The sequence below is a fragment of the Labeo rohita genome, chromosome 12, assembly GCF_022985175.1.
Source record: "Labeo rohita strain BAU-BD-2019 chromosome 12, IGBB_LRoh.1.0, whole genome shotgun sequence".
Lineage (NCBI taxonomy): Eukaryota > Metazoa > Chordata > Actinopteri > Cypriniformes > Cyprinidae > Labeo > Labeo rohita.
The window spans coordinates 26763784-26790157 of record NC_066880.1 but is presented as its reverse complement, the minus strand read 5'-3'; the positions used below and the strand labels follow the sequence as shown (position 1 = coordinate 26790157).

Sequence of the window (26374 nt, the reverse complement as noted above, 5' to 3'; positions counted from 1 at the left end):
AGTCTAATGCAACCTCTGTCACATACATATATGTTTTTTAGGGAATAGTCCACCCAAAAATCCCTCCTGCCATCCAAGATCTAGATTGTTTTTTTCTTCATAAGAACAGATTTGGAGAAATTTAGAATTACATCACCTGCTCACCAATGGATCCTCTGCAGTGAATGGGTGCCGTCAGAATAAGAGTCCAAACAGCTGATAAAAGCATCACAATAATCCACAAGTAATCCACACCGCTCCAGTCCATCAACTAACATCTTGTAAGGTGAAAAGCTGCATGTTTGTTAAAAAAAACGAATCTATCTTTGAGTTGTTTTTGTCTATCCATAATACTGTTTTCTCCAGTGAAAAAGTTGTCTCGTCTGAATCAGGAGAGAAATATACCCAGATCAAGCACAGTTTACAAGCAAAAAAAGTTCTAAACAAATATATTGGTGGATTTTGATGTACGAAGACAACAGAGAGAGACTTTTTCACTAAAAAACATTTCACGGAGGAAATGTTATTATGGATTATAGACTCGTATTTTGGGCAGAAGCAGCAGTTTAAAGTAAAACACCTTAATAATAGATTTGTTAATTACAAATATGCAGCTTTTGACTTCGAAGTGTGGATTTCTTGGGATTATTGTGATGTTTTTATCAGATGTTTGGACTGTCATTCTGACGGCACCCATTCACTGCACAGGATCCAGCGGTGAGTGATGTAATGCCAAATTTCTTCAAATCTGTTCCTGTGAAGAAACAAGCTCATCTACATCTTAGATCATGCGTGAGTACATTTTGAGCAAATTTTCATTTTTGGGCGAACTGTTGCTTTAAGAAGTTGTGGTTCTTTGATCTAATTTTTGCGATGTTCACACAAGTGATACCCTGCATGCTTAGTGTCATTCAGACACCTTCTCAGTGACTGTCAGCTAATGCTGCCATTTGGCCACAGTGGTGGAGAGATCTAAATATAACATATATTAAAACCAATCACTTTCCACTGCCAAGAACAGTTAACGCAAAGAAATGACTAGTGGACTTTAAAACTGGAAAATTTATCATTATGATCATTACAGTACAACTTTATACAATGGAACACCAAATACGAAATGCTGAAGACTTTGCTGATCCCTCTTTGCAGTCAAGGATTCAAGCAATCATAAATGTGGTCCATACAATGTTTTCTGTATTCCAAGAATATACATCAGCTTATGTTGTCCATTCTGCCCATGTTTGACTGTTTCCAGGTACATCACAGAGTTTGTAGACCTTGGTAATGTGTCAGCACTGAGGACATTTCGTGTGCTTCGAGCTCTCAAAACAATCACAGTTATTCCTGGTATGTAATAATATGTAATGCTGCAGTTCTTTAAAAATCATACAAAATGGAAAACCACAAAACCACACAAAAGCAAATGTATTTTTTCACTATATGTCCACACTACCAGTCAAAAGTTTTTGAACTGTAAGATTTTTCATGTTTTTTAAAGAAGTCTTTTCTTATGTCTTTTCTTATATTTACTATTTTAAAAAAAAAAAAACTGTTTTCTTTTTGAATATATTTTAAAATGTAATTTATTCCTATGATCAAAGCTGAATTTTCAGCATCATTACTCCAGTCTTCAGTGTCACATGTCATTCTAATATACTGATTTGCTGTTCAAGAAACATTTTTTATTATTATCAATATTCAAAACAGTTAAATAATTTTTTCCAGGATTCTTCAAAGAATAGAAAGATCAACAATTATCTGAAATAAAAAGCTTTTGTAACATTATACACTATACCATTCAAAAGTTTGGAGGGTTTTTTTTTTTTTTTGGTAAAGAAATTATAGAAATTAATACTTTTATTTAGCAAGAATGCTTTAAATTAATTAAAATTCATGATAAAGACATATTACAATGTTACAAAAGTAGAAAAAATGCTGTAACTTTCTATTCATCAAAGAAAGCTAAAAAATTCTACTAATAGCTGTTTTCAACAATAATAATAATAAATGTTTTTGAGCAGCAAATCAGAATATTAGAATGATTTCTGAAGGATCATGCTGGAGTAATGATGCTAGAAGTTTAGCTTTAAAATCATAAATTACATTTTAAAATATATTCAAATAGGAAAAAGTTATTTTAAATGATAAAGATATTTTTGTAATTTTACTGTTTTTGCTGTACTTTGGATCAAATAAATACAGGCTTGGTGAGCAGAAGAGACTTCTTTAAAAAACATTACAAATCGTTTGACTGGTAGTGTATATATGTATTGTATACAGAAAATGGTTTTGTTTCTGTATTGCACATTTTACACTCTACATATTTTTCAAAAATTTGTTTAAAAAAGGTCTCACCTTGTACTTTCCACTCAGGTTTAAAAACCATTGTTGGGGCTTTGATTCAGTCTGTCAAGAAGATGGTAAACGTAATGATTTTGACCCTTTTTGCACTGGCTGTATTTGCCCTCATTGGCCTGCAGCTGTTCATGGGAAATCTACGTCATAAGTGCATCCGTTGGCCCATTCTCAACAGCACCATCTTTGATGACTACAACTCCACCATGGTCAATGACACCGTTCTCAACATCACAGATACTTTCGATTTCAAAGCGTACATAGACAATGAAGGTGAAGTCAGGTCAAGGTTATTAAATATTTCCAATTTTTACTCAACTATGTCATCACATACTTAAAACAGCAAGTACTAACAGCACTTATAATTGCAAGATAACATTTTCTAAAGATGAGAAATGTTAGAATGCTATTGGCATCAATTTTTTACATTTACTTTTTTTGTAATTTGAGGTTTGAATGTGAAATATTAGAAATGCATGTAATTTTTTACGAAAATGGTAATATGTTGTCTGCTATAAACTTTATTGTAATACATGTTGTACTCTGCAGAAAACCAATACTTTCTGGAAGGAAGTTTAGATGCTTTATTATGTGGTAACAGCTCTGATGCTGGGTAAGTTTGTTTACGTTCAGTAATTAAAAATGCTTGTGATTTCATATACAGTAGGCTGTCTATAATATCATAATTGTAATACGACATGAAACTAACAAATATGTATGTATGAAAAGATTAATGACACTGGTTGTCTGATGTTTTAAAAGGAGGTGCCCAGAGGGTTACACATGTATGAAGGCTGGACGAAACCCAAACTATGGCTACACCAGCTATGACACCTTTGGCTGGGCGTTTCTCGCCCTCTTCAGACTCATGACTCAGGACTATTGGGAGAATCTCTTTCAGTTGGTCTGTTAAATAGTTGTTTTTATGTCTATTTATATGTTGGAATAGGTTACGCAAACTAAATTCCATTTTATATTTAGACCCTTCGTGCCGCTGGAAAGACCTACATGATCTTCTTTGTGGTGGTTATCTTCCTGGGCTCCTTCTACCTCATCAATCTGATCTTGGCTGTGGTTGCGATGGCATACGACGAGCAGAACGAAGCAACCTTGGCTGAAGCTCGTGAGAAAGAAGAGGAGTTTCAAAGATTACTTGAGCAACTCAGGAACCAAGAGCAAGAGGTCAGGTGACTACCATATGATTTCACTTTAAAATACTGTTCAATTTTTTAAAGACTAATGCTACATCAGATTCACATTGTAATCACACTGAAAATGTATTGCATATCAAAACCCTAAAACACGTATGTTTATATACAGTAGTTTATTTAAATCTCAAATTACAGGCAGGCAGTAAAGCATCGTTGGCCAGCCAGACTACGCAAAGTCGAGCGTCAAGCAGGACGGGTTCCCTGCACAGTCTCGCTGGTGATGATGTAATAAAGGACTGTAATGGCCGAATAGTGCCTCGCCTCGTCGTCAACAGAGCCTCCTCTAGCAAAGAGGTGATATAACTTTCACAACAGGAGTATTTTAACATTATTATTAGTGTCAGATATGTAAAGTATTTGTATTTCACTACTATACTTAAGTATTGTCTAAGGATTCTGTACTTTACTCAAGCTCTGTTAAAACCAAAAAACACATCCTTTTATTCAGTTACATTTACATGGTAAAAAATAATCTTTTTTTATTTTGTAATAATTTCATAAAAGACTTGAAATAACAAAATATGATGTCATATGACTCAGTTATTTAAAAATAAAAATAGTATTTCAGTAAATAACATGAACAATACACTGATTACACTATTTATTAATCTTTGTTAATGTTAGTTAATAAAAATACAGTCGTTCATTTTTCATGTTTGTTTATTAACTAATGTTAGCAAATACAACTTCTGATTAACTAAGATTAATAAATGCTCTAGAAGTATTGTTCATTTTTAGTTCATGTTAACTAGTGTTAACTAATGAACCGTATTGTAAAGTGTTACCATGATATATACTTATAATACTGCTTTTCTAGAAAAATAGAGTTCTACAGAGTTTTATAAAGTCAGAACAATAAGATAGTACATTTTAAAAATAAGTACATTTTTACAGATTTAGTATTATTTTATAAGTTTATCATTTTTTAACTTTTAAATACTTAAGTACAATTAAATGTGGATTCTATTTTACTTTTGAAAAATGTTTTTGGGTGCTTGGAGTTCCAATAAGGTACAGTTTTTTACATACAGTAGGAAATACAAATTTTCAGTACTTTGTTACACCTCTGAAATCTCACACTTTTATTCATCTACATTTACATGGCAAAAATAATACTTTTTATTTACATTTTATAAAGACTTAAAAATACAAAATACAATGTCATATGACTCAGTTATTTAAAAATAAAAATAGCATTTTTATTTATCCTAATGTGACGAGGAGTTTCAGTAGAGTACAGTTTTTTGAAATTCAACAGGAAGTACAATTTTTCAGTAATTTATTACACCTATAATTAGTGTTTTATATACATAATCAGTCAAAAGATTCAACACACTTGACAGAATGTTAATGAGCTTTTGATACATACCTCAGGCTACTAGTTTATGTCCAGATTGAATATGAACTCATTGTAATAACTGAATGGTAAATAGAAATCTCTTTTCTAGTCATTTAGAAATGTATAAAAATTATAAATTCTGAAATTACAGTTGTTTCACTCTAGATCAGGGGTGTCCAAACTCGGTCCTAGGGGGCCGGTGTCCTGCAGAGTTTAGCTCCAACCCCAATGGACCTATCAGTAAGACCCTCCCCTCAAACGCAGATTAGCCAATGGCAGTTGAGTATCAGTTGCACAGGGAATGGAATTCGGACACCTTCAGGTTTCAGCGCCATAGAGAACATTGGAAGATCTGAAGCTTTCATCGAATTAAAAATGGGAAAATAATGTGTCTACGGTACTTGTAACACTGATTCCAAGTATACTGAGAGAATAGGCAATGAAATGTATTTTATTCCATTTCCTAAACCCAACCAAAACTGAGCAAAATGTCCCTAAGCATTCAACCCCAATCCCAATAAAGACGAAAACGTTCATTTTCTAAAACTAGCTAACGTTAAAGTTAGTGAGTCTATGCTAACGTAGAAACCTAAATCTGTTCTCGCGTCATGTACAGTTTAGGTCAAAAACACATAAACGAACATCTACATTTCAGTGGCTCTCCATATTAAACTGGTTAGATGTAAATTAATTTAATCTTACACTGTGGTACATGAACAGTGTTGATCCGGGGTGTTGTCATTGCGATCATGACAACCGTAACATGAGACTGTGATTTTTGTGTATCTTTATATATTTATTTTAATATTTTTTATATATCCCTCCAGGGTATATTTAAGTCCCACTTTGAATGGTGGTCCTTCTGTGTCTAAAATCTTTTTAGGTTTTTGAGAAGGTTTTCACACTGACAGCTGTCATTGTAAGACACTGTAAGCAACTTTTTGTTTGTCCGAGTGAGCAAGCATAACTAAGGGGGGAGGTGCTTACCGATATGTCAGTTAAACAAACCAGAACCAGCTAATCCAGCTATTACTAGGCATACTACTAGGAACTTCCCAGCAGGTGTGTTAAGGCAATTTGACGCTAAACTCTGCTGGACACTGGCCCTCCAAGACTGAGTTTGGGCACCCCTGCTCTAGATTGCACTAGTATGTTTTGTCATTGTGATGACATCTGTACTGTTTCATTTATTCTCCAGTTATCCGCTGAAGAGGATCACAAGTCCATGAGCTTCAAACACAGCATGCAGTACCTGGAACAGCCCAAAGTCTCCAAGAGAACAGCTAGTGCTATCAGTGTGCTCACTGCAACTATGGAGGGTACTAGCTTGGAGAAACTCCTTGAGGGTTGATTAACTGAAATTAAAAGGATTTGAATACCTTATTAAGTAGCTTTGATACTAAAGAGCATGTCTAGAAAGCTTGAGAGGTTTTCCATTTATGTTGCTTCTCCAGATGTTCCAGAATGTCAGAACTTCTGGAAGTTCTTTTGGACACAGAACCAAAATTGTTTGGCATATAAAACTTAAAATCAAACATTAATGATTAATATTATCATGAACTGCATAGGTCCAATAAATGCAGTACATTTATAACCATGACATGATTAAAGTCACGCTGAAAACTCGCAACTATTTCTTGTGAAGTCCCAGTAGCAGGAATGTAAATGCACTGGGATTAGACTGCCAATTTTTATGTCCCTGAAATTTATTTTTAAAATTAAATTTCCTGGATTGTTATAATATGGTCTTACAGAACAGCCTGAGAGCATCTATTGTCTGGAAATAGAGATTTATCGTAAGCAAAGGCGAGTCACATTATGTGTAGAGAAAAACCTGTTAACTTCTTCTGAGTGGTGCTAATCTTTGGACTATTTCAGAGCCATGGGTTGACTTTAGACTTGCAGAACTTGTTGCTGTCACTCTGCTCATGTTCATTCACTGCTTACCCTAGATGGAAACTGTTTAAATATTGTTTTCAATCTCTCTTTGTCTCCCTAGAGTTGGAAGATGCTCAGAGGCCTTGTCCCCCTGGCTGGTATAAGTTCGCTGATATTTTCTTTAAATGGGACTGCTGCGGTCCCTGGATCATATTTAAGAAGTGGGTTCATTTCATAGTGATGGACCCATTTGTGGATCTTGGTATCACCATCTGTATTGTGCTCAACACACTTTTCATGGCCATGGAGCACTACCCCATGAGTCTGCATTTCGAACATGTTCTCTCAGTGGGCAACTTGGTTAGTATTATATCAATGCTTATGAATGATTGTCAAATAACTGTAAAAATAATAATCTTGAGGATTTACCTGGTTTAAATATATATAACATATATATACACTACCAGTCAATCATCATTCTAATATTCTGATTTGCTGCTCAAAAATCATTTTTTACTCTTGTTGAAAAGCAGAGTCAAATTTTTTCAGGTTTCTTTGATGAATAGAAGTTCAGAAGAACAGCTTTTATCTAAAATAGAAGTCTTTTGTAACATTATAAATGTCTTTATCATCACTTTGGATTAGTCTGAAGCAGTCTTGCCAAATGAAAGTATTCATTTCATTTCTGTCTTAGAAACATCCTTGCACAGCTGTACACAAAAGCTTTCTTATTTTATTAAAGTAATTTAAGTGCATTAGCATCAGGAAAATGTAACTGTAGCTGTAAAAACAGCAAAGCATGATTAACAGGTTTTAAGTAGTTTTAAACTGACTATCTCACATTACATTAAATCTTATTCTTCAAGGTATTTACAGGAATCTTCACAGCTGAAATGGTGTTCAAGCTCATTGCAATGGACCCCTACTACTACTTCCAGGTGGGCTGGAATATTTTTGACAGTATCATTGTAACACTCAGCCTGGTGGAGTTGGGACTGGCCAATGTTCAGGGATTGTCCGTGCTCAGGTCCTTCCGTTTGGTAAGTCTGAATCTCAAATTATTTTATGGCTTGTGTGATTAATATTCTCTGTAAAATTTAAGAAATACCTCACACTAGTATGAAAATGGTATGTGGTTTAACTTTGTCTCTCACGGTATGTGTGTGTTTGTGCCCATCTCTGACGGATGTGCTGGAAGTAGCTACGTGTCTTCAAACTGGCTAAATCTTGGCCCACCCTTAACATGCTGATCAAGATCATCGGCAACTCAGTAGGTGCCCTGGGGAACCTAACGCTTGTCCTGGCCATCATCGTCTTCATCTTCGCCGTGGTAGGCATGCAGCTTTTCGGCAAGAGCTACAAGGACTGCGTTTGCAAGATCTCTGAGGACTGCGAGCTGCCCCGCTGGCACATGAACGACTTCTTCCACTCTTTCCTCATCGTCTTTCGGATCTTGTGTGGAGAGTGGATCGAGACCATGTGGGACTGTATGGAAGTGGCAGGAGCGGCCATGTGCTTGATAGTCTTCATGATGGTCATGGTCATTGGAAACCTTGTGGTAAGTAAAGCGGAGGCTGTAGAAACACAATTAGGGGCCATTCACATAAAAACGTGAGACGCAGCGCTCAGGAATGGTTTTAAAAAAAGCGCAGCGTAGAACGCGAGGGTCTCAAGACAAGCTTTTGAGACGTGATGCAATAACGACAATATTCAGTGACAGATATTTCTCTCCAAACTCTTTTTCTTAAGGAACATGTTGTGATATACAGGGGTTGGACAGTGAAACTGAAACACCTGGGTTTAGACCACAATTAGTATGCCGTTTGGCCTCCTTTTGCAGCCAATACAGCATTATTTCATCTTGGGAATGACAAATACAAGTCCTGCACAGTAGCAAGAAGGATTTTGAGGCATTCCTTTCGCAGAACAGTGGCCAGGTCACTATGTGATGTTGGTGTATGAAAACATTTCCTGACTCGCTCCTCCAAAACACCCCAAAGTGGCTCAATAATATTCAGATCTGGTGACTGTGCAGGCCATGGGAGATGTTTAACTTTACTTTCATGTTCATCAAATCACTCTTGTCACCAGTCTTGCTGTGTGTATTGGTGCACTGTCATCCTAATACACGGCACCACCTTCAGGGTACAATGTTTGAGCTATTGGGTGCACATAGTCAACCTTCACACTCTGCTCTTATTGGTGGAATGTGCGATCAGTAAAGATCGCACATTCACCAGGCCACCAGGCTGCATAAATATAGCCATGAAACCTCCAACACTATATTGGCCAGTGTTTCAGTTTCATTGTCCAACCCCTGTATGTTAGAAAATCTTAATGTAATTCAGGGTATCTGGACACAGCCACTATGAGCACCTCCTCCGCCATGTTGCCGTCAAATAAAACAATTGTCATGCGAACTTGCTACTGTAAACAGAAACTTGCAACGCTTGCCCCGCCTCCAAGTTCTTCTGATTGGTCCATTGCTTTGGAACTGACATTGATGTGCTGCGTCATATGTGACCATGGATCACAAAACCAGTCGTAATGGTAATTTTTTCAAAATTGAGATTTATACATCATATGAAAGCTGAATAAATAAGCTTTTTATTGATATATAGTTTGTTAGGATATTTGGCCGAGATACAACTATTTAAAAATCAGGAATCTGAGGGTGCAAAAAAATCAAAATATTGAAAAAATCACCTTTAAAGTTCTCCAAATAATGTTCTTAACAATGTATATTACTAATCAAAAATTAAGTTGTCATACATTGACAGTAGGAATTTTACAAAATATCTTAATGGAACATTATCTTTATTTAATTTCCTAATGATTTTTGCCATAAAAGAAAAATCAGTAATTTTGATCCATACAGTGCATTTTTGGCTATTGCTACAAATAAACCCCAGCGACTTAAGACTGGTTTTGTGGTCCAGGGTCACATATCTAAAAGTTGAAATTCTTTTAACTTGACACTTGCAAAAGATGCAAGCATAATGGTCATGCACGTCATTCAAGCGCGTTTGGAAAAGTAGCGCATTGTAATAGAAAAATGCATTCTGTGTGAATGGCCGCTTAGAGTAAAATATTATGGGAGAAAAACACTCAGCATGGCTGATTTGCTAAATGAGTATCTGACACACTGCAAAGGTGATTTTATTACTTGGTATTTTTGTCTTGTTTTCCGGTACAAATATCTAAATATTCTTAAAGGGATAGTTCACCCAAAAATGACAATTACCCCATGATTTACTCACTCTCAAGCCAGCCTAGGTGTATATGACTTTCTTCTTTCAGATGAATACAATCAGAGTTATATTAAAAACTGTCCTGGCTCTTCCAAGCTTTAATGGCAGTAAATGGCAGCATTTCAAGGCAGGAAGGCAACAAGGCACGTCCGAATTTAAATTCTGCTTCACTTCCTGTCTCCAGAGGTACATTCTTCTGATCGAATTTTGAAGGCAGCATAGATGTATCCTTCGCTGCCTTCGATTTCCCACAATCCTGTGCGTGTGCGTCATATAGGCTGTTTAAATAAAGATATTCTGGTGAAATTAGACTTGTTACTTTATATAATAGATGAGATCTTGACCATGATAAACTTTATGAATCGTAATAGTGTAAAAAGCATAATAAATAATATTGTTTGTAATAATAGTATTTAATAAAAAAATGTTAAAAGGGTTCAAATGAGTAGTAATAAGAATAATATTTACGATATATTACCAATAATAACGAAACAGCCTCTAATAATAATTACCTGTTCTGCAATATTACTTGCATCAGTGCTTTTTTTAAGCAAAAAGTAGCTGCCATTCCCAGTCGTCTTCTCCGACGCATAGACCTTCGGTGGGTAATGGCATGGATTATTAAAGTTTATGTATTATTAAAACATTAATACATAACTGTATAAAATCATTTTTCTCCAAAATCTACAACTTAACCGTTAGGTTACCAAGCAACAGCGTCACTGAAGTCTGTCCGAAACTGTTCCCGGAGTTGCCTTCACAGCCTTTGAAGTCTTTGAGGCAGCAAGTCAGCTGACTAGGCTTTCGGACGCAGCCCATGTGTTTGTGTAAGAAACCGTAATCTCTAGCTTTTGCTAACTGCCGTACACACGTGCACAAGAGAGTAATGTTCCACTGGAAGCTCTGGTGAGAATATGCTTGTCTCATGAGAACCATGTTTTGTTTACAAAAAAGGAAAACCAGTTTAATTTGGCTTATATCGCAATATAATATAATGGCTTCACAAATCCTTGTTTTGTTCTTCTATTTCGTGAAATTTAGTGTTTTGGATGCACTTTATTGGAATTCGAAATCTCAACAACCATTCACTGCCATTATAAAGCTTGGAAAAGCCAAGACTTTTTTTAATATAACTTTGTTTATATTCGTCTGAAAGTCATATACACCTAGGATGGCTGGAAGGTGAATAAATCATGGGCAGTTTTCATTTTTGCATGAACTATCTCTTTAAATCAAGATACATTTACTGTACATTGTACTGTAAAACAAGGTTTTTTTTTTTTTTTTTTTTTTTTTTGCAGTGCCCTGCATGTGCAAGAACTTTTAAAGCTTTTAGTGCTGTGCAACTCTGAAATGTTACCATTTTCTCAGAAGGAACACTAATATTAGACATCTGCTGTCACTGCTAAGCTGTTAATCTTTATAACTGTTACCCTGAAGCTGTACTGATCTGAAGCTTTAACATAGCAATCAAGCCAAACCCAAAAGATTTTCAGCACTGCTGATGGCAGGCCGGCTGTTGTTGACATTCAGGTGGCACAGCAGTTAGCGTCTGATTTCTCTGGGTAATCAGGTGTTAATTAGTCATAACATTTAAACTTTCATATGCAAGGCTCCCTTATGGTGCTGGAGTTCAATAAATTATAGTTTTTGTTAGTATTTTTGTAGTAAGTAGTTAGTAATTTTGTTGTGTGTTTTATTTGTTTTGTTTTTCTATGTAGTTTTTATTATATTTATTTACTAGTTATATTAGTACTTGAAGCAATGGAATAAAATAAGTTTAATGATTTTATTTTGGTTAACATTTATTTTATTTCAAGTAATGAACGTTTTTTATGGTTTTTAAGTTTTAATTAACCCTGCAAATAAGAACATTGCAATGAAAAATAAATGATTAAATATTATATATCTGATTCCAGCTGGATTACTATAAAGATTTTGTGCTTCCGTATGTACAGCAGTACCCCAACAGAAAGATGTCATTGTTGTTTTTAAGTGAAAACTAGCATGCTAACTTCACGTGTTGATACAGATCAAGGAGATGCAGATGAGCTGCTAGCAGCTGTGCACATAATTACCATACTGGAGCTGCTGACTGAATACACTTCCTCTCAGATTATACATAGTGAGAAAAGGAAATGGCCTGTATTAGTGAGATAACAAAAGCATCATTACTCAACATGGCCCATGGCTAACATACATTTTACCACGTACACATCCTCTTCATGTGGTCACACTCTCCTGCACTCGTCTTTAGGACAAACATGCATTGCAAGACCGAGACACTTGTTCAGTGCTGCTTTCTATTTACATCATATGACTGCAGCCAACAGACAGCGGTTTTGATTTTGGCTGTGTGCTAAGATGCAGCTCAAGTGAGTGTCTTGGCGCACAAGAAACAAACATGGCCAGCTGAGAAACACAGCAGCAGAAGCTGGAGATTTATGTGCCAGCTCCTTACATTTACTTTATACAATAACTGATGGGCCATGACCCAAAACAATGATAAATTCAAATACTGACAATACATTACTGTTCAACACTGTTGAGTTCAAAGACATTTTTTTGCTCACTAAGGCAAAAAAAAAAAAAAAAAACAGTAAAAAATAGTAATATTGTAAAATATTATTACAATTTAAAATAAGAGTTTTATATTTGAATATATTATAAAATGTAATTTATATGTGTAATGCAAAGCTGAATTTTACAGCATCATTACTCCAGTGTTCAATGTCTCGTGATCCTTCAAAAATCATTCTATCATTCTAACATACTGATTTGCTGCTCAAGAAACATTTTTTTATTATTGAAAACAGTGGTGCCGCCTAAACTTTTTTCCGAAGTCATGATTTTTCAGGATTATTTGATGAATAGAAAGTTCAAAAGAACATCATTTATTTGAAATAGAAATAATTTGTAACATTATAGATTTTATTTTCAAATGTTGTCGTCTAATCTGTCAAATTTTACCATATTTTGGCAAAAATTAATCTGTCATTTGGATATATAGAGCCAAAAAAAAAAAACAATGTGTGTACACAGTTATAAATATATAATTGTTATGAAAGGTACATTGTCATATTGTATTTATTTATTTTTTTACACGTTTGCATGTTAAAAGAGTTTACTAAGCCTAATCAGAGGGTCCTGAAGCAAAACCAGCAGAATACTGTACGTAATGGATAGTAATGAAATCATATAGAGCATCGGTACTGACATGAGTTGCATCTGCACTCTAAGTTTAGTGGGCAGGATGAAAAAAGTAGGCTAGAGGAGTGTAAGACGGGAAACCAAATATCAGTGGCCTCATTTGGCATGCAGCTCTGATGTGCAATGTGAAAATCACAGCACCTGCTTCTACTGCTGTGTTTCTCAGGAAGCTTGATGTATTTCATACATTACGCTCATATGTTGTCAAATGGTCTGGGCATTTTGCACCAGGTTGTGCCTGAGTGCCAAATAATGTGTGCTTTGATGTACAGGGCTATTATTATAATATCATGACACTGTTACGATTAATATAGCATTAAGAAACTTGACTAAGGAAGATTAATTGGTAATGGTGTATTTTTGTTTTGGCCAAGAGCTTTAAGTACCGTTACATACCCTGACAATTAATATCCACAGTGTCAAAGATATTTTAAGTACTTCTGGAAAAAGTAATGTTACTGAATATACTGTTCCTTAACAGGGACGTGAGCAAAAACTGATGAAGCTGAAATAATATGACTTCATTCTCATCATTCTTCATTCACTTTTTGCTTGGAATTATATCATTTTAACTACATGAAATTGTGCTTGGTTTCCTCAGATTCATACATTATTTTCAGAATATTCCTTTTTTTTAATGTGGCTCTTGAACACTTGTATTGTCATATGAACCAAGTTTTGTTTATCTTAAAGCAATACTATGAACCACCTACATTCTGCCTTTTACTACCTGTCTTGTCTCTTCATGAGCTCTCTTATTCTCTTTTCTGTCTTTCTCAGTCCATGCCCAAGACTGAGATAAATGAGAGCAGCCATGGCTGCTGTAGCTATGTGCTATGCCTAGTGTGCTTCGATCCTAAAGATAGCATCCCTGCCCAAGGCCTCCAGACAACATAATATTTATTGAAACTTCATTACCACAGAGCTTATCTAAACCTGATACTGGCTATGTATAACTTGGAAACCAATTCTTTGTGAAACTATGATATGAAACTAGCTTTTATTACCGAGACTTGAAAGCTTATGTTCTATACATTACATGAAAGATTATGTTCTATACACTGAAATTTTGCACAAAGCTAAGTAAATTCACTGTAGCAGAATTTGATAGCACTTCACTTAAAGGAGAAGTCCACTTCCAGAACAACAATTCACAAATAATTTATTCACCCCTTTGTCATCCAAGATGTTCATGTCTTTCTGTCTTCAGTCGTGAAGAAATTATGGTTTTTGAGGAAAGCATTTCAGGATTTTTGTCCATATAATGGACTTCATTGGTGCCCTGACTTTGAACTTCCAAAATGTAGTTTAAATGCAGCTTCTAAACGATCCTAGCCGAGGAAGAAGGGTCTCGTCTAGCGAAACGATTGGCCATTTTTTTCAGAAAAAATAAACTTTTAAATACTTTTTAAGCACAAATGCTCGTATAGCACAGGCTCTGGGATGTGCGTTCACAACTATACGTACTATTGAATCATGTTGAAAGGTCATGTGGAACTACAGACCCAGTGTTTACAAAGCAAACGCACAAAGACTAAGGAAGTGCAAATAAGTCAAACGCTGTTTACAAACAAAAAGGTACAACAATGTCCTCCTCTCAAGTCGTAGGAGAAAATAAGATGGAGTTTTTCGCCATACTCAGTACACAGACGATGAACTTAAACGTGATTCATAGTAGTGATGGGAAGTTCGGATCATTTTACCAACTCGGACCTTTGAGTCTCGTTCAGCAAAATGAACAAAACTTTTTCAAGTCATTTCATTCATTTTAGCAAAATATAATTAAAACGTTATGTGTTACTTCCCTAACACATCTACTGCTTACACAAACGTTGATCACACTACAAACAAGACAAAACTATAATGCTATATGAAACAGAAAAAATGAATTCATTGTTTACCTGGGCCTTCAGTCTATCATTAGATCACCTCACCTCTTATCTGATATGTTTTCGGGTTTGAGTCGTTCGTTCATTATGTGACAGTCCCATAAGATGAACGAACGACTCAAAAAAACCTGAAGACTCAAAACAGGTGAACTAATTCCAGTACAGAACCTAACAGGATGTTGCGCATGCGCGCTGAACGAATCACTCCCTGAGATGACTCATTCTTTCCAAGTGACATTAAAGATTCGTTCAAAATGAAAGAATCATTCAAGAATGACCCATTACTAATTAATAGCATCGTGGACGCGCATCCCAGAGCCTGTGCTACACGAGCTTTTGTGCTTAAAAAGTATACAATTTTTTTTTTTTCGAAAAAAATGACCAATCGTTTCGCTAGATAAGACCCTTCTTCCTCGGCTGGGATCGTTTAGAGCCTTAGAAACTGCATTTAAACTACATTTTGGAAGTTCAAAATCGGGGCACCAATGAAGTCCATTATATGGAGAAAAATCCTTAAATGCTTTCCTCACAAACCATAAATTCTTTACGACTGAAGACAGAAAGACATGAACATCTTGGATGACAAGGGGGTGAGTAAATTATTTGTAAATTGTTGTTCTGGAAGTGGACTTCTCCTTTAAAGCCCTTACGTATGATGCATTATAAAGGTATTCATAATGTATGTTATAATGTATTATAAAACGAATAGTTCCAATCCTTGATTCTGATTGGTTGAGCCGCATTCAAAGCTGTTGTAAAGTATTCTATAAACATACACCTTTGTTTACCTTTGTGTGTTGCTTGGCAACCACTTTGTTGCAACCACAACTTTTTCTAAAGAACTACACTGTTTGGCGGAAGAATAATGTTTTTATTCAGATTATTATACTTTATATCTGTTTTATTTTGCGAAAACACTACGTATATGGAATAACCGTTTTATAAAAGCAATAAGCCCCATGAAGTCGTGGTTTACAGTGAATTTATAACAGCTAAGGGGGTTTTAGGCACAACAACGCCCCTTCTCTGTTATAAATTTACTGTAAAGCATGGCTTCTTGGGGCTTATTGCTTTACTGTAGTTTTTTTTTTGTAACCAAATTATAACTTATATAATAATTATATAAGTTAAATGCATTATAAAATTTGCAGGTTCTAAAATTGGTTGTTTGGTTGTTGTCATGTGGTTTAACGCATTACACTTTATAAAAGTGTGATTAATGAACAGATAATTATTGTAATGTATTGTAATTATGGTTACAATTATTCATGAGAATATGCAATGCATTATAAGGTGCATTACAAGGCATAATTACTCCATTAAAAATTGTATAATGCATTATACATAAAGGCTTTAAGTAAAGCGTTATCCAGAACTTTTTAGTAGCATGTCACTACACTGCCAAAAATTAAATATATAAACAAGTATTGGTAACACTTAACAATAAGTTCCTATTAGTTGACATCATCTAACAATAAGCAATACATTTGTTACAGTATTTATTAACCTTTGTTTAATAATGTGTAAGAAAATATTGAAATTAACTAAGATTAATACATGCTTTCTCATTGTTAGTCTATGTCAGGTGTGGCGAACGTCGGTCCTGGAGAGCCGCAGCCCTGCATAGTTTTGCTTTAACCATAATCAAACGCACCTGACAAATGCAACCTTACTGTAAAGTATTACCCAAGTATTTATCTTGTTTTTCTCTAAAATATCGAAACTTTCTTAAATCAAGATGCATTTATTTGAGAACCCTTACCAAAAAGAAGTATAATTCAGGTTTATTTTATTAAGTATACTTATGTAAAGTTCAAGTATATTTTTAAGTATACTTTATGTAGTAAGTATACAATTATCAGTGTACTAGTAGTATACTTTTAAGTGTACTATTTCAGTTCTGCTTGGGACTAAATTGGCCTAAAACTTTTAAGTATACTTTAAGTATAACGGAAGTAAACTTTGAGTACACAACTAGTTCACATCTATGTTTTCAGTTTGTACTGCAAGTATACTAAAAGTGAACTTACATGTATACTGATAGTTTACTAATTAAATACTTTTTTATGCATTTTTAGTACACTTTGAAGCATTGTCTCAGTAAACTACTAGTTTAGTAGTTATATGCAAGTATACTCGTAAGTTTTCTTTAAGTGAACTTTACATCAAACTTTAAGTATACTACTGTGTCCCTATTTAGGTATTAATGTGTATATATTTTGTTATATGAATATCTGAACAAACAGAACATCAAAAGAATGAACAAGGCATCTGCTTGTAAACAAAAACATTTTATTCTGGCTTCATGCATTTTTTTTTTTTTTTATAAACACTTGAATGTGCGTAAGTTGCATATATAAAAATAAATAAACAAACAACATTTTGAACAAAAAACTAAAAAAAAAAAAAAAAAAAAAAAAAAACTATTCATGATAATCAAAATGTAGATGGAGTTGATCAACACCCCAAAGCTTGACAGTCATTATTACCTCTTCATGGGTCTACATTTTATTCCATAACGTCACACAAATTTACATATCTATGATTTACATATCTATGATGCTATTTTAATGCTGTTTTATGTCTGAAGATTGTGTTAGATTACATGTGGAAGCGTTTTGTTTTCTTCTTCACTTGTGTTTTGGAAACTCTGTACAGAACATGTGCAATAGCGCCCCCTAGCATATAACAATGAAAACACGGGTTCTCAGAGCATAAGTATAGCTCAATTAAACTTAGACTTTTTCTAAATATAAATCAAGTATACTTGAATGTCATTTTAAGTATATTTGTGATAAGTATATAAAGCACAAGTGTAGCTCAAGTATCCCTTACCAAAAAGAAGTATACTTATGTAAAGTTCAAATATATTTTTAAGCATACTTTATATAGTACGTATACAAATATCAGCGTACTAGTAGTATACTTTTCAGTGTACTACTTTAATACTCCTTGGGACTAAATTGGCCCACTTTCTAGTATATAAAAGTATACTTTTAAGTATACTTTAAGTATAACAGTAGTAAACTTTGAGTACACAGCTAGTTCACATCTATGTTTTCAGTTTGTACTGCAAGTGTACTAAAAGTGAACTTATAGGTATACTGATAGTTTACTAATTAAATACTTTCACATGCATTTTTAGTACACTTTGAAGTATAGTCTCAGTAAACTACTAGATTAGTAGTTTTATACTGCAAGTATACTCGAAAGTTTTCTTTAAGTGAACTTCATATAATTTGTGTATACTAATATGTCTCTATTTAGGTATTAATTTGAATATACTTTGTTATATGAATATCTGAACATTCAAAACAGTATGAATAACTTAATCTAATATGTAGAAAACATTGTCTTTGTTTGTAAACCTTTTTACAGAATTTAGATATCAAGAGAATGGATATAAGTGTCTGAAAGTATCTAGGCCTCAAAACTAGATACACAAACCTCAAGAACGGTGGCAATCAGCAAATATTAAAAAGATTCTTCACGTCACAGTACAACAAATAACTAACAATAATGACAAAACAATAACAAAAAAGTTTAAATGAAGTCAGCAAACAGCAAAACAATAATCCTATAACAGTAACTGGATAATTTATTCATGCTGCAATGCATGCTGGGAACTTACAAAGCCTTAATTTCAAGAATATGAAATTCTTTGCTTAGACAACGGTGTTTGACTAGTTGGGACAACATTTGCGTAATTTTGTTGGTCTGACAATGGTTTTTAGTTTCAAGAAAATAGCATTTTTTAGTATCTGAGACTCAAAACGTTTCATAAAATGGAAAATATGTATTTGCATTTTTTACAGTGTGGAAGCATCTGTTTTGGTTTCTTTGCTTGTGTTTTGGAAATTCTGTTCAGAAGATGTGTAATAGCATCTCTCATGTATAACAATGAAAACACGGATTCTCAGAGCACAAGTATAGCTCAGATATATTTAGACTTTTTCAAAGTATAAGTCAAGTATACGTAAATGTAATTTTAAGTATATTTCTGATAAGTATATAAAGCACATTTCTAAGAAGTACATAAAAAGTAGACTGAAAGTATACTTTCCTATTTTTAAAAGAAGTATACTAATAGCACACTTGAATTAACTTCTTTTTTCATAAGGGATAGCTTAAATATAATTAGACTTTTTAAAGTATAAATCAAGTATACTTAAATGCCATTTTAAGCATATTTCTGAGAAGTACATAAAACATATACTGAAAATATAGTTTCCTATTTTAAGTTTAAAAGAAGTATACTAGTAGTATACTTGAATAAACTTTTTCTTAAGGGAAGCAGAATTACACAAGAAATAAAGTCCTGTTTTCTGAAACTTTTATCAAAATTAAATGAAAATACTTAGAACAATAACAAATATCTGATTAAATAACAATTTAATTTGTAATCCCTTTCGATTAAATTAATTTTTCTTTTCTTCATTGGCAGATATTTTGTTCACCTAATTTAATTTATTTTTTTTAACATACTTAGGTTGCATTAGACAATCTGAATAATTAGTTATAATTTAGTTCCTGCTTATCATTTTAGGTCTTTAAATAAATATTATTTTAAATATTTAATTGGTCTCTTTGTTTTTTTAAAGAGCATCTTAAATTATAGGTAACTTGTAGCATGGCTCGTTTACTGCTTAAGCTACATAAACGCCTTATATATGTTTAACCTGCCAACCTCATTCTGATCTGTACTTCACAGGTACTGAACCTGTTCCTGGCCCTGCTGCTCAGCTCCTTCAGCGGGGACAACCTGTCTGGAGGTGATGATGATGGTGAGATGAACAACCTTCAGATCGCCATTGGTCGCATCACCAGGGGTGTAGACTGGCTTAAAGCTTTCATCTCCAGTATGTTGCGACGGATACTAGGAAAGAAACCACCTAAAAATAATGAGGAAGGAGGGGAAGGAGGCACAGAACTGTGTACTATAAACCACCTGGATGAGGGGAAAATGGCAGATGGCTTGACAAACTGTTTGCCTTCAACACTGACTGTACCTATCGCTCGTTGTGAGTCTGATGTTGAAGAGGATGAGGACTCCAGTGAATCTTCTGATGAGGAGAATGTAAAGGTAAAACAACAGTTTGTCTATTTTCTGACTCCCTTATTATCTAGAATAAAGTGTACTGTGGTCTACCATTACCATATATTCTATGGTGAGAAAACTACTATTAGTTATGCTACATAATATAATTATATAACAGAAATATATATAAATATAATTGCTTACTGTAAACAATACTGAGTTTTAAACACATTAAATGTCTTCATTTCGCCCTTAAAATTGTGACTTTGGCCTGTCTCACCTTAGTGTCATAATCATAATTTTGACATGATCTGTTCAGTTCATTTCTAATTCATTGTACTAAAACAAATTGAAATAACCAAACATTCCTAAAATTGTGACGCAAAATTATAAACATAATTTAATAATTTAAACACGAGTAAATAATTTTTGTCTCTTTTTATTATTTTTTACACAAATCTACTGCATTCATCTGGCTTAATCATTCAACTTTTAGCAAATTTATTATAAAAGAATTTATATTTTAAAAAATCTAATTCATGGGAAATAAACTACCATTAAAAAGACTTTTTAAAGAAGTCTGTGTAAACGGTAAAATTTTGAAATATTTTTTCTACTTAAAATAACTGTTTTTTATTTGAATATTTTAAAATGTAATTTATTCCTGTGACTTCAAAGCTTTTAGCATCATTACTCCAGTTTTCAGTGTCACATGATCCTTCAGAATCATTCTAATATGCTGATTTGCTTCTATTATTATTATTATTATTATCATCAATATTTAAAACCGTTTAGTACATTTTTTTAGGATTTGGTGGTGGGGGGGGGGGGTTAAAGAAATAAATACTTTTATTTAGCAAGGATGCTTTAAACTGATCAAAAGTGATGATAAAGACATTTATAATGCTACAAAAGATTTTTATTTCAAATAAATGCTGTTCTTCTGAACTTTATATTCACCAAAGAAACCTGAAAAAAATCTACTCAGCTGTTTTCAACTTAATATTAATAATAATACATGTTCTTTGAGCAGTAAATCAGAATATTAGAATGATTTCTGATGGACCATGTGACTAGAGTAAGGATGCTAAAAATTCAGCGTTGATTCACAGGAGTAAATTGCATATTAAAATATTTTCAAACAGAAAGCAGTTATTTTAACTAGTACCTTTTTTTTTCAAAATATCAGGAAATATTACTTTAATATTTTGCGTTGTTCCCCTCACAATATTTTTCCGTTCTCTCTCATTTCTTTACATTTTTTGTTGCACAGGCCCCTGTTAATGATGGCGACTCCTCAGTTTGTAGCACAGTAGACTACCGACCTCCAGAACCAGAGCCTGAACCCGAAGAGGAAGAAGAACCAGAGCCTGAAGAACCAGAGTCCTGTTTCACAGAGGGTGTGCATGCATTTTCCTTCATTATGAATTTTAATGCTCAAGGCATGACTTTAAGGCCAGAAATTTGCTAATTTATGAATTTTTCTCTATTTTTGCTTAGGTTGTGTTAGGCGATTTCCATGTTTGAATGTCGACATCACAGAAGGATGGGGGAAAAAGTGGTGGAACCTTCGAAGAACATGCTTCACCATCGTCGAGCATGACTACTTTGAGACCTTCATCATCTTTATGATCCTCCTTAGCAGTGGAGCACTGGTGTGTCTTTCAGTACTGAGCCAATGCTTAGTAAACTGCATCTAGTTAAAGTGATACTAAATCTTGCTTTTTAATTATAAATCCATTCATTTCTGATGCATCAACTTTTTTCATTCCATCAGGCTTTTGAGGATATCAACATTGAGCGCCGCAGAGTAATCAAGACTATCCTGGAGTATGCTGATAAAGTTTTCACATACGTTTTCATAGTGGAGATGTTACTAAAGTGGGTGGCATATGGTTTCAAGACCTACTTCACTAATGCATGGTGCTGGCTGGACTTTCTCATTGTAGATGTAAGTTTAATATTTTGACGTTTGCTAAAGCTTTTACCCTTACAAGCAAAAACGTGTTAGATGCCATAGACTGATTTTTTCACCTTCTGTTTTATTCAAGGTGTCACTAGTCAGTTTAACAGCCAATTTATTGGGATATTCTGAGCTGGGAGCAATCAAATCTCTTAGAACGCTCAGGGCTCTTCGACCTCTTCGAGCCCTTTCAAGATTTGAGGGAATGAGGGTAAGGACTATCTGACTTTCTCATTTTTGCATTTTTTGAGTGGCATGTATTGGTAATGCCATTTTCCACTTTTTGGAGGGATATTTGTTTGGACTTGCTGATATAGCAAGTTAGCAAGCAGTCGGTAAAAGGTTTGGTGTGATTGTAATGGCACCAGTATTGAAAAGAGTAACACTTTGTTATAAAACTTGTCCACATAAATACCAAATGATTGGAAATCCTGAAGGACAAAATATTTTATCTAATTTACGTATCAATTTCAAACTGCATGTTTTTAATATGGATGTACTGATAGGATTTTTTTGGTCGATACCAATTTTAACAAACAACTATTGGCCAATACCGATATAGGTCAATTGCATAAAGCAGGGCTTAAAGTGCCCCTATTATGGAACATAAAAGGTTCGTATTTTGGTTTTGGGAATCCCCAACAACAAGCTGACATGCATGCAAGGTCAAAAAATACTTTTTTTGTCTTATAATATGCATTTATTTTTACCGTATTTGCTCAACGACTCCCAAACGGTTAGTTAAAACGAATCATTTGTCCAAACCACCCCTTTGCTGACACTAATCTGCCGTGATTGGTCCGATGACCCAGTCTTTTGTGATTGGTCTAATGTTACTGCGTGCAGCGAATTTCAAACACGGAAAGCCGATCACCGTTACTCTAGCCCACAACTCGGTGGTAAACAACAACACCCAAACAGCCATAGTATATGTGTCAACCCAACGCAGAATGTATTGATAAAGCACTGCAGCTTGTACACCAATGTATTATTCTATTTTTTGTCAGAACTTCAAGTAATAACAACGGCAAACATTCACTATTCATTGACACATTTCTAGACAATAGCGAGTGAACAGATAAAGCTGTCAGGCGGTCAGCCAGAGACCTACGAGCTGCGCGGAGTGAACACAACACACACTCAACTAAATAAGTATTTTGCATGATACAGAGTAATGTTACATGAGAACAAGAAGTTTTATAGGATTACTCCACTTTCAGAATAAAAATGTCCTGATAATTTACTTACCCCCATGTCATCCAAGATGTTACACGACATAATGTTCCACGACATAACACACAGCTGCGTATTTTTAACAATCGCTAGAAAATACAACCATCAATTATTAATCACACTTACAGGTAGAGGTTCAGAGGAGCAAGCCGGTCCAAATAAACTGGGCACTGATTCATCTATTAAGAGCAAGTCTTTGGTGAATCCCGCATTGTACTTAGGATACAGCGTCTTCTCGACATGACGTAAACCACATGGAAATTTTACCGTGTTTGTGTTTGAGTGGAAAAACCAACATAAACTAGTAGGCTGTATGTTGCATTTTATTTTTACATTCAAAAATAATGTAGGCTAAAATGCCGGTAAATAAAGCAAAATATTTACAAACATTACAAACACAATTATACTATTTAGTTCCCTTCTCATCACAACAAATACTGTAAAGTTGCATTTAGGCCAAATATAAACATCAAGCCAAAACAAATTAATTTAAAAGCAAAACTGAAGCCTACTTCTTTCATTCTGCACGAATCCAAATGTTTCAATATTTGCGACATATCTGCATGCTAAAATATTATTTATTATGTAAACTATAGGCTTTGTACTTCACTCGCATTATCGACATACGACAACGGCAGACTGTACTACAGACTTTGAGCAGTGTGACTTTTTATGTTTTTTTAACTGTATTTTATTTTGATAAAGAACAGGCTGCGATGTCAAGTTAGCAAAAATATGTTGTGTGTGCGTACGGGGCGCTGACCCAATCACTGCAACTGATTGGGCAAAACATAATTTAAAACTTTAAAGGGGTCATCGGATACTAAGTTCACTTTTTCATGTTGTTTGAACATTAATGTGTGTTGGCAGTGTATGTACAAATCTACCCTATAATGATAAAAATCCATGCAGTGGTTTTTAATTAATCTGTAAAAATAATATCCCCTTTTTCAAATCGAGCCGTTCTCAGATGCCTATCGGTGTGGCGTCACACCAACAGAGGCCTCTCCCACGATAGCTGATTGACATGAGCTCTTACCCCAGACCGGCTGTCACAGTCCAGTAACTTTCCTTGTTTCGATGCCGAAGCAGGGATGTAAGTTAGACAAGAATATCTCCGATTGAGCGATTGAGGTGTTGTGTTGCTGGATGTAATAATGAACATAGTGGTCGTCATTTACTCCCGACATCTGAGCAGCTGAAGATGCAGTAGATTACATTTGTTTGTGAAGGGAATGTACCTCCCGATCTACATATATCTGTCTATGTTCGCGCAAATCATTCATGATCCAGCTTCACTTACAGCAGAAGTGAGTATAAGCATTTTTTTATGAATCTTTGCGATCGCCTTTCCTTATAACGTGGTAGTTAGAGTAGAGCTCATTTGCATTTAAAGAAACAACCCCTTAGAATGAGATGATTTTTGCTGAGCTCATTTTGACAAGGTAAAAAGGGTGTTGTTTTACAAAACTATTAAGAATTTTTTATCAAAGTATATTAGAGACTTTTCATTAAGACCCTGAAGAATCATATCAACTTGTGGAAAATGGGCATCCGATGACCCCTTTAAAGCTTTTGCAAAATAAAGAAAACGGCTTTTTGCCATCTCGAACTTCGAAACATGTTACAATGGTCCAAAACTCAGCACGATTTTTTCTTTCATTTTGTTAATCTGTTTGTTAATCTGCCAGGGATTGGACTCTTCAGTGTCACGCTTGCATTGGTGGTATGCTGTCTGACAAACTATATTTTGTACAGATTTTAATTTGTTTTGGCAAGTATTTAATTATTTTATTAACTCATTGTCTCCACGCAGTTAATTAATCGGCGGCCGATACATCATTGCATCCCTAGTTTTTAACGTATCTGAGTGAAATGTCTTTAAATATTAACTTTGAAGTTAAATTAAAACAAATATTTGCACAAATATCGATTACTCATTTGTCTCTAATTCATTCATTGTGTTTATGTCCCATACAGGTGGTAGTGAATGCACTGGTTGGTGCCATTCCCTCCATTTTTAATGTGCTGCTGGTGTGTCTGATATTCTGGCTCATCTTCAGCATTATGGGAGTCAATCTGTTTGCTGGAAAGTTCTACCATTGCATTAACACCACTACGGAGGAACGCTTCCCCATGGACGTGGTCAACAACAAGAGTGACTGTATAGCACTGATGCACACCAATGAGGCACGCTGGGTCAATGTAAAGGTCAACTATGACAACGTGGGAACCGGCTACCTCTCTTTACTGCAAATCGTACGTTTCTGGTACACATGCAACCATAAACAGACATATCATGATGAATTTTGCTTGACCTTTTGAAGAAAAAAAGATCAAGCAAATTCACAACTCATAAGAGTAAAGTATTTTTTTAAAGCTAAATAAATTTTTAAAAAAAGAGAGAACTTCAGTGCAGACACTGAGTCTAAGTTTAAACATTTACAGTCACTGTATTTGCATGAACCTTCCTTTTTATGCATCAGAGGACACAGAGGTAACTTAGTACAAATGCACAATGAATAAATGGGTTTTACAAGACATGCTGATATTCAGAAACTACTTCTCTCTACACAGGCCACATTTAAAGGCTGGATGGATATCATGTATGCTGCAGTGGATTCTAGAGAGGTACATGAATGACAATCTTTCCAACTGTACAACTGCTACAATGCAATTCTACATGCTAAATGCATATAATGTAGTATATGCATGCATGTTGCGAGTTAGTTGACATAACTTTTTGTTACGTTGCCTTAGTTGGTTTTTTACAAAGATGAAAAGTGCAATGTGGTTTCTAATTAATGAACAAATTTCTCAGTTGGAGTAAAATGGATAGTTGATCAAAACTGACAAAACACAAACATTTTAAAGAATTAAGATAAAGAATCTTACTTTTTATACAACTGGTTACAGTGGTAAAAAGGACAAAAAAATGCATTATACAAAAACCTATAAAGTAGTCCATGCAACTTGTGCACTATATTGTAAGTGTTTTGAAGCCATCTGATAGCTTTGTAATCAAACA

The 26374-nt window shown here is 34.5% G+C and overlaps 1 protein-coding gene across 2 annotated transcripts in view; it reads left to right on the top strand.

Annotated features, from left to right (window-relative positions):
- The window catches only part of scn4aa (sodium channel, voltage-gated, type IV, alpha, a), a 44561-nt gene that overhangs the window by 13070 nt on the left and 5117 nt on the right, over positions 1 to 26374 (top strand). For both annotated transcript variants that reach the window (XM_051124660.1, XM_051124659.1), the window contains 17 exons: positions 1235 to 1326; positions 2353 to 2607; positions 2884 to 2947; positions 3097 to 3238; positions 3316 to 3516; positions 3681 to 3839; positions 6083 to 6203; positions 6884 to 7122; positions 7629 to 7802; positions 7964 to 8320; positions 19824 to 20195; positions 21424 to 21550; positions 21651 to 21805; positions 21928 to 22101; positions 22202 to 22324; positions 25327 to 25605; positions 25924 to 25977. In XM_051124660.1, coding sequence (XP_050980617.1) covers positions 1235 to 1326; positions 2353 to 2607; positions 2884 to 2947; positions 3097 to 3238; positions 3316 to 3516; positions 3681 to 3839; positions 6083 to 6203; positions 6884 to 7122; positions 7629 to 7802; positions 7964 to 8320; positions 19824 to 20195; positions 21424 to 21550; positions 21651 to 21805; positions 21928 to 22101; positions 22202 to 22324; positions 25327 to 25605; positions 25924 to 25977 — 3088 coding nt within the window. The remainder of the gene's footprint in view (positions 1 to 1234; positions 1327 to 2352; positions 2608 to 2883; positions 2948 to 3096; positions 3239 to 3315; positions 3517 to 3680; positions 3840 to 6082; positions 6204 to 6883; positions 7123 to 7628; positions 7803 to 7963; positions 8321 to 19823; positions 20196 to 21423; positions 21551 to 21650; positions 21806 to 21927; positions 22102 to 22201; positions 22325 to 25326; positions 25606 to 25923; positions 25978 to 26374) is intronic.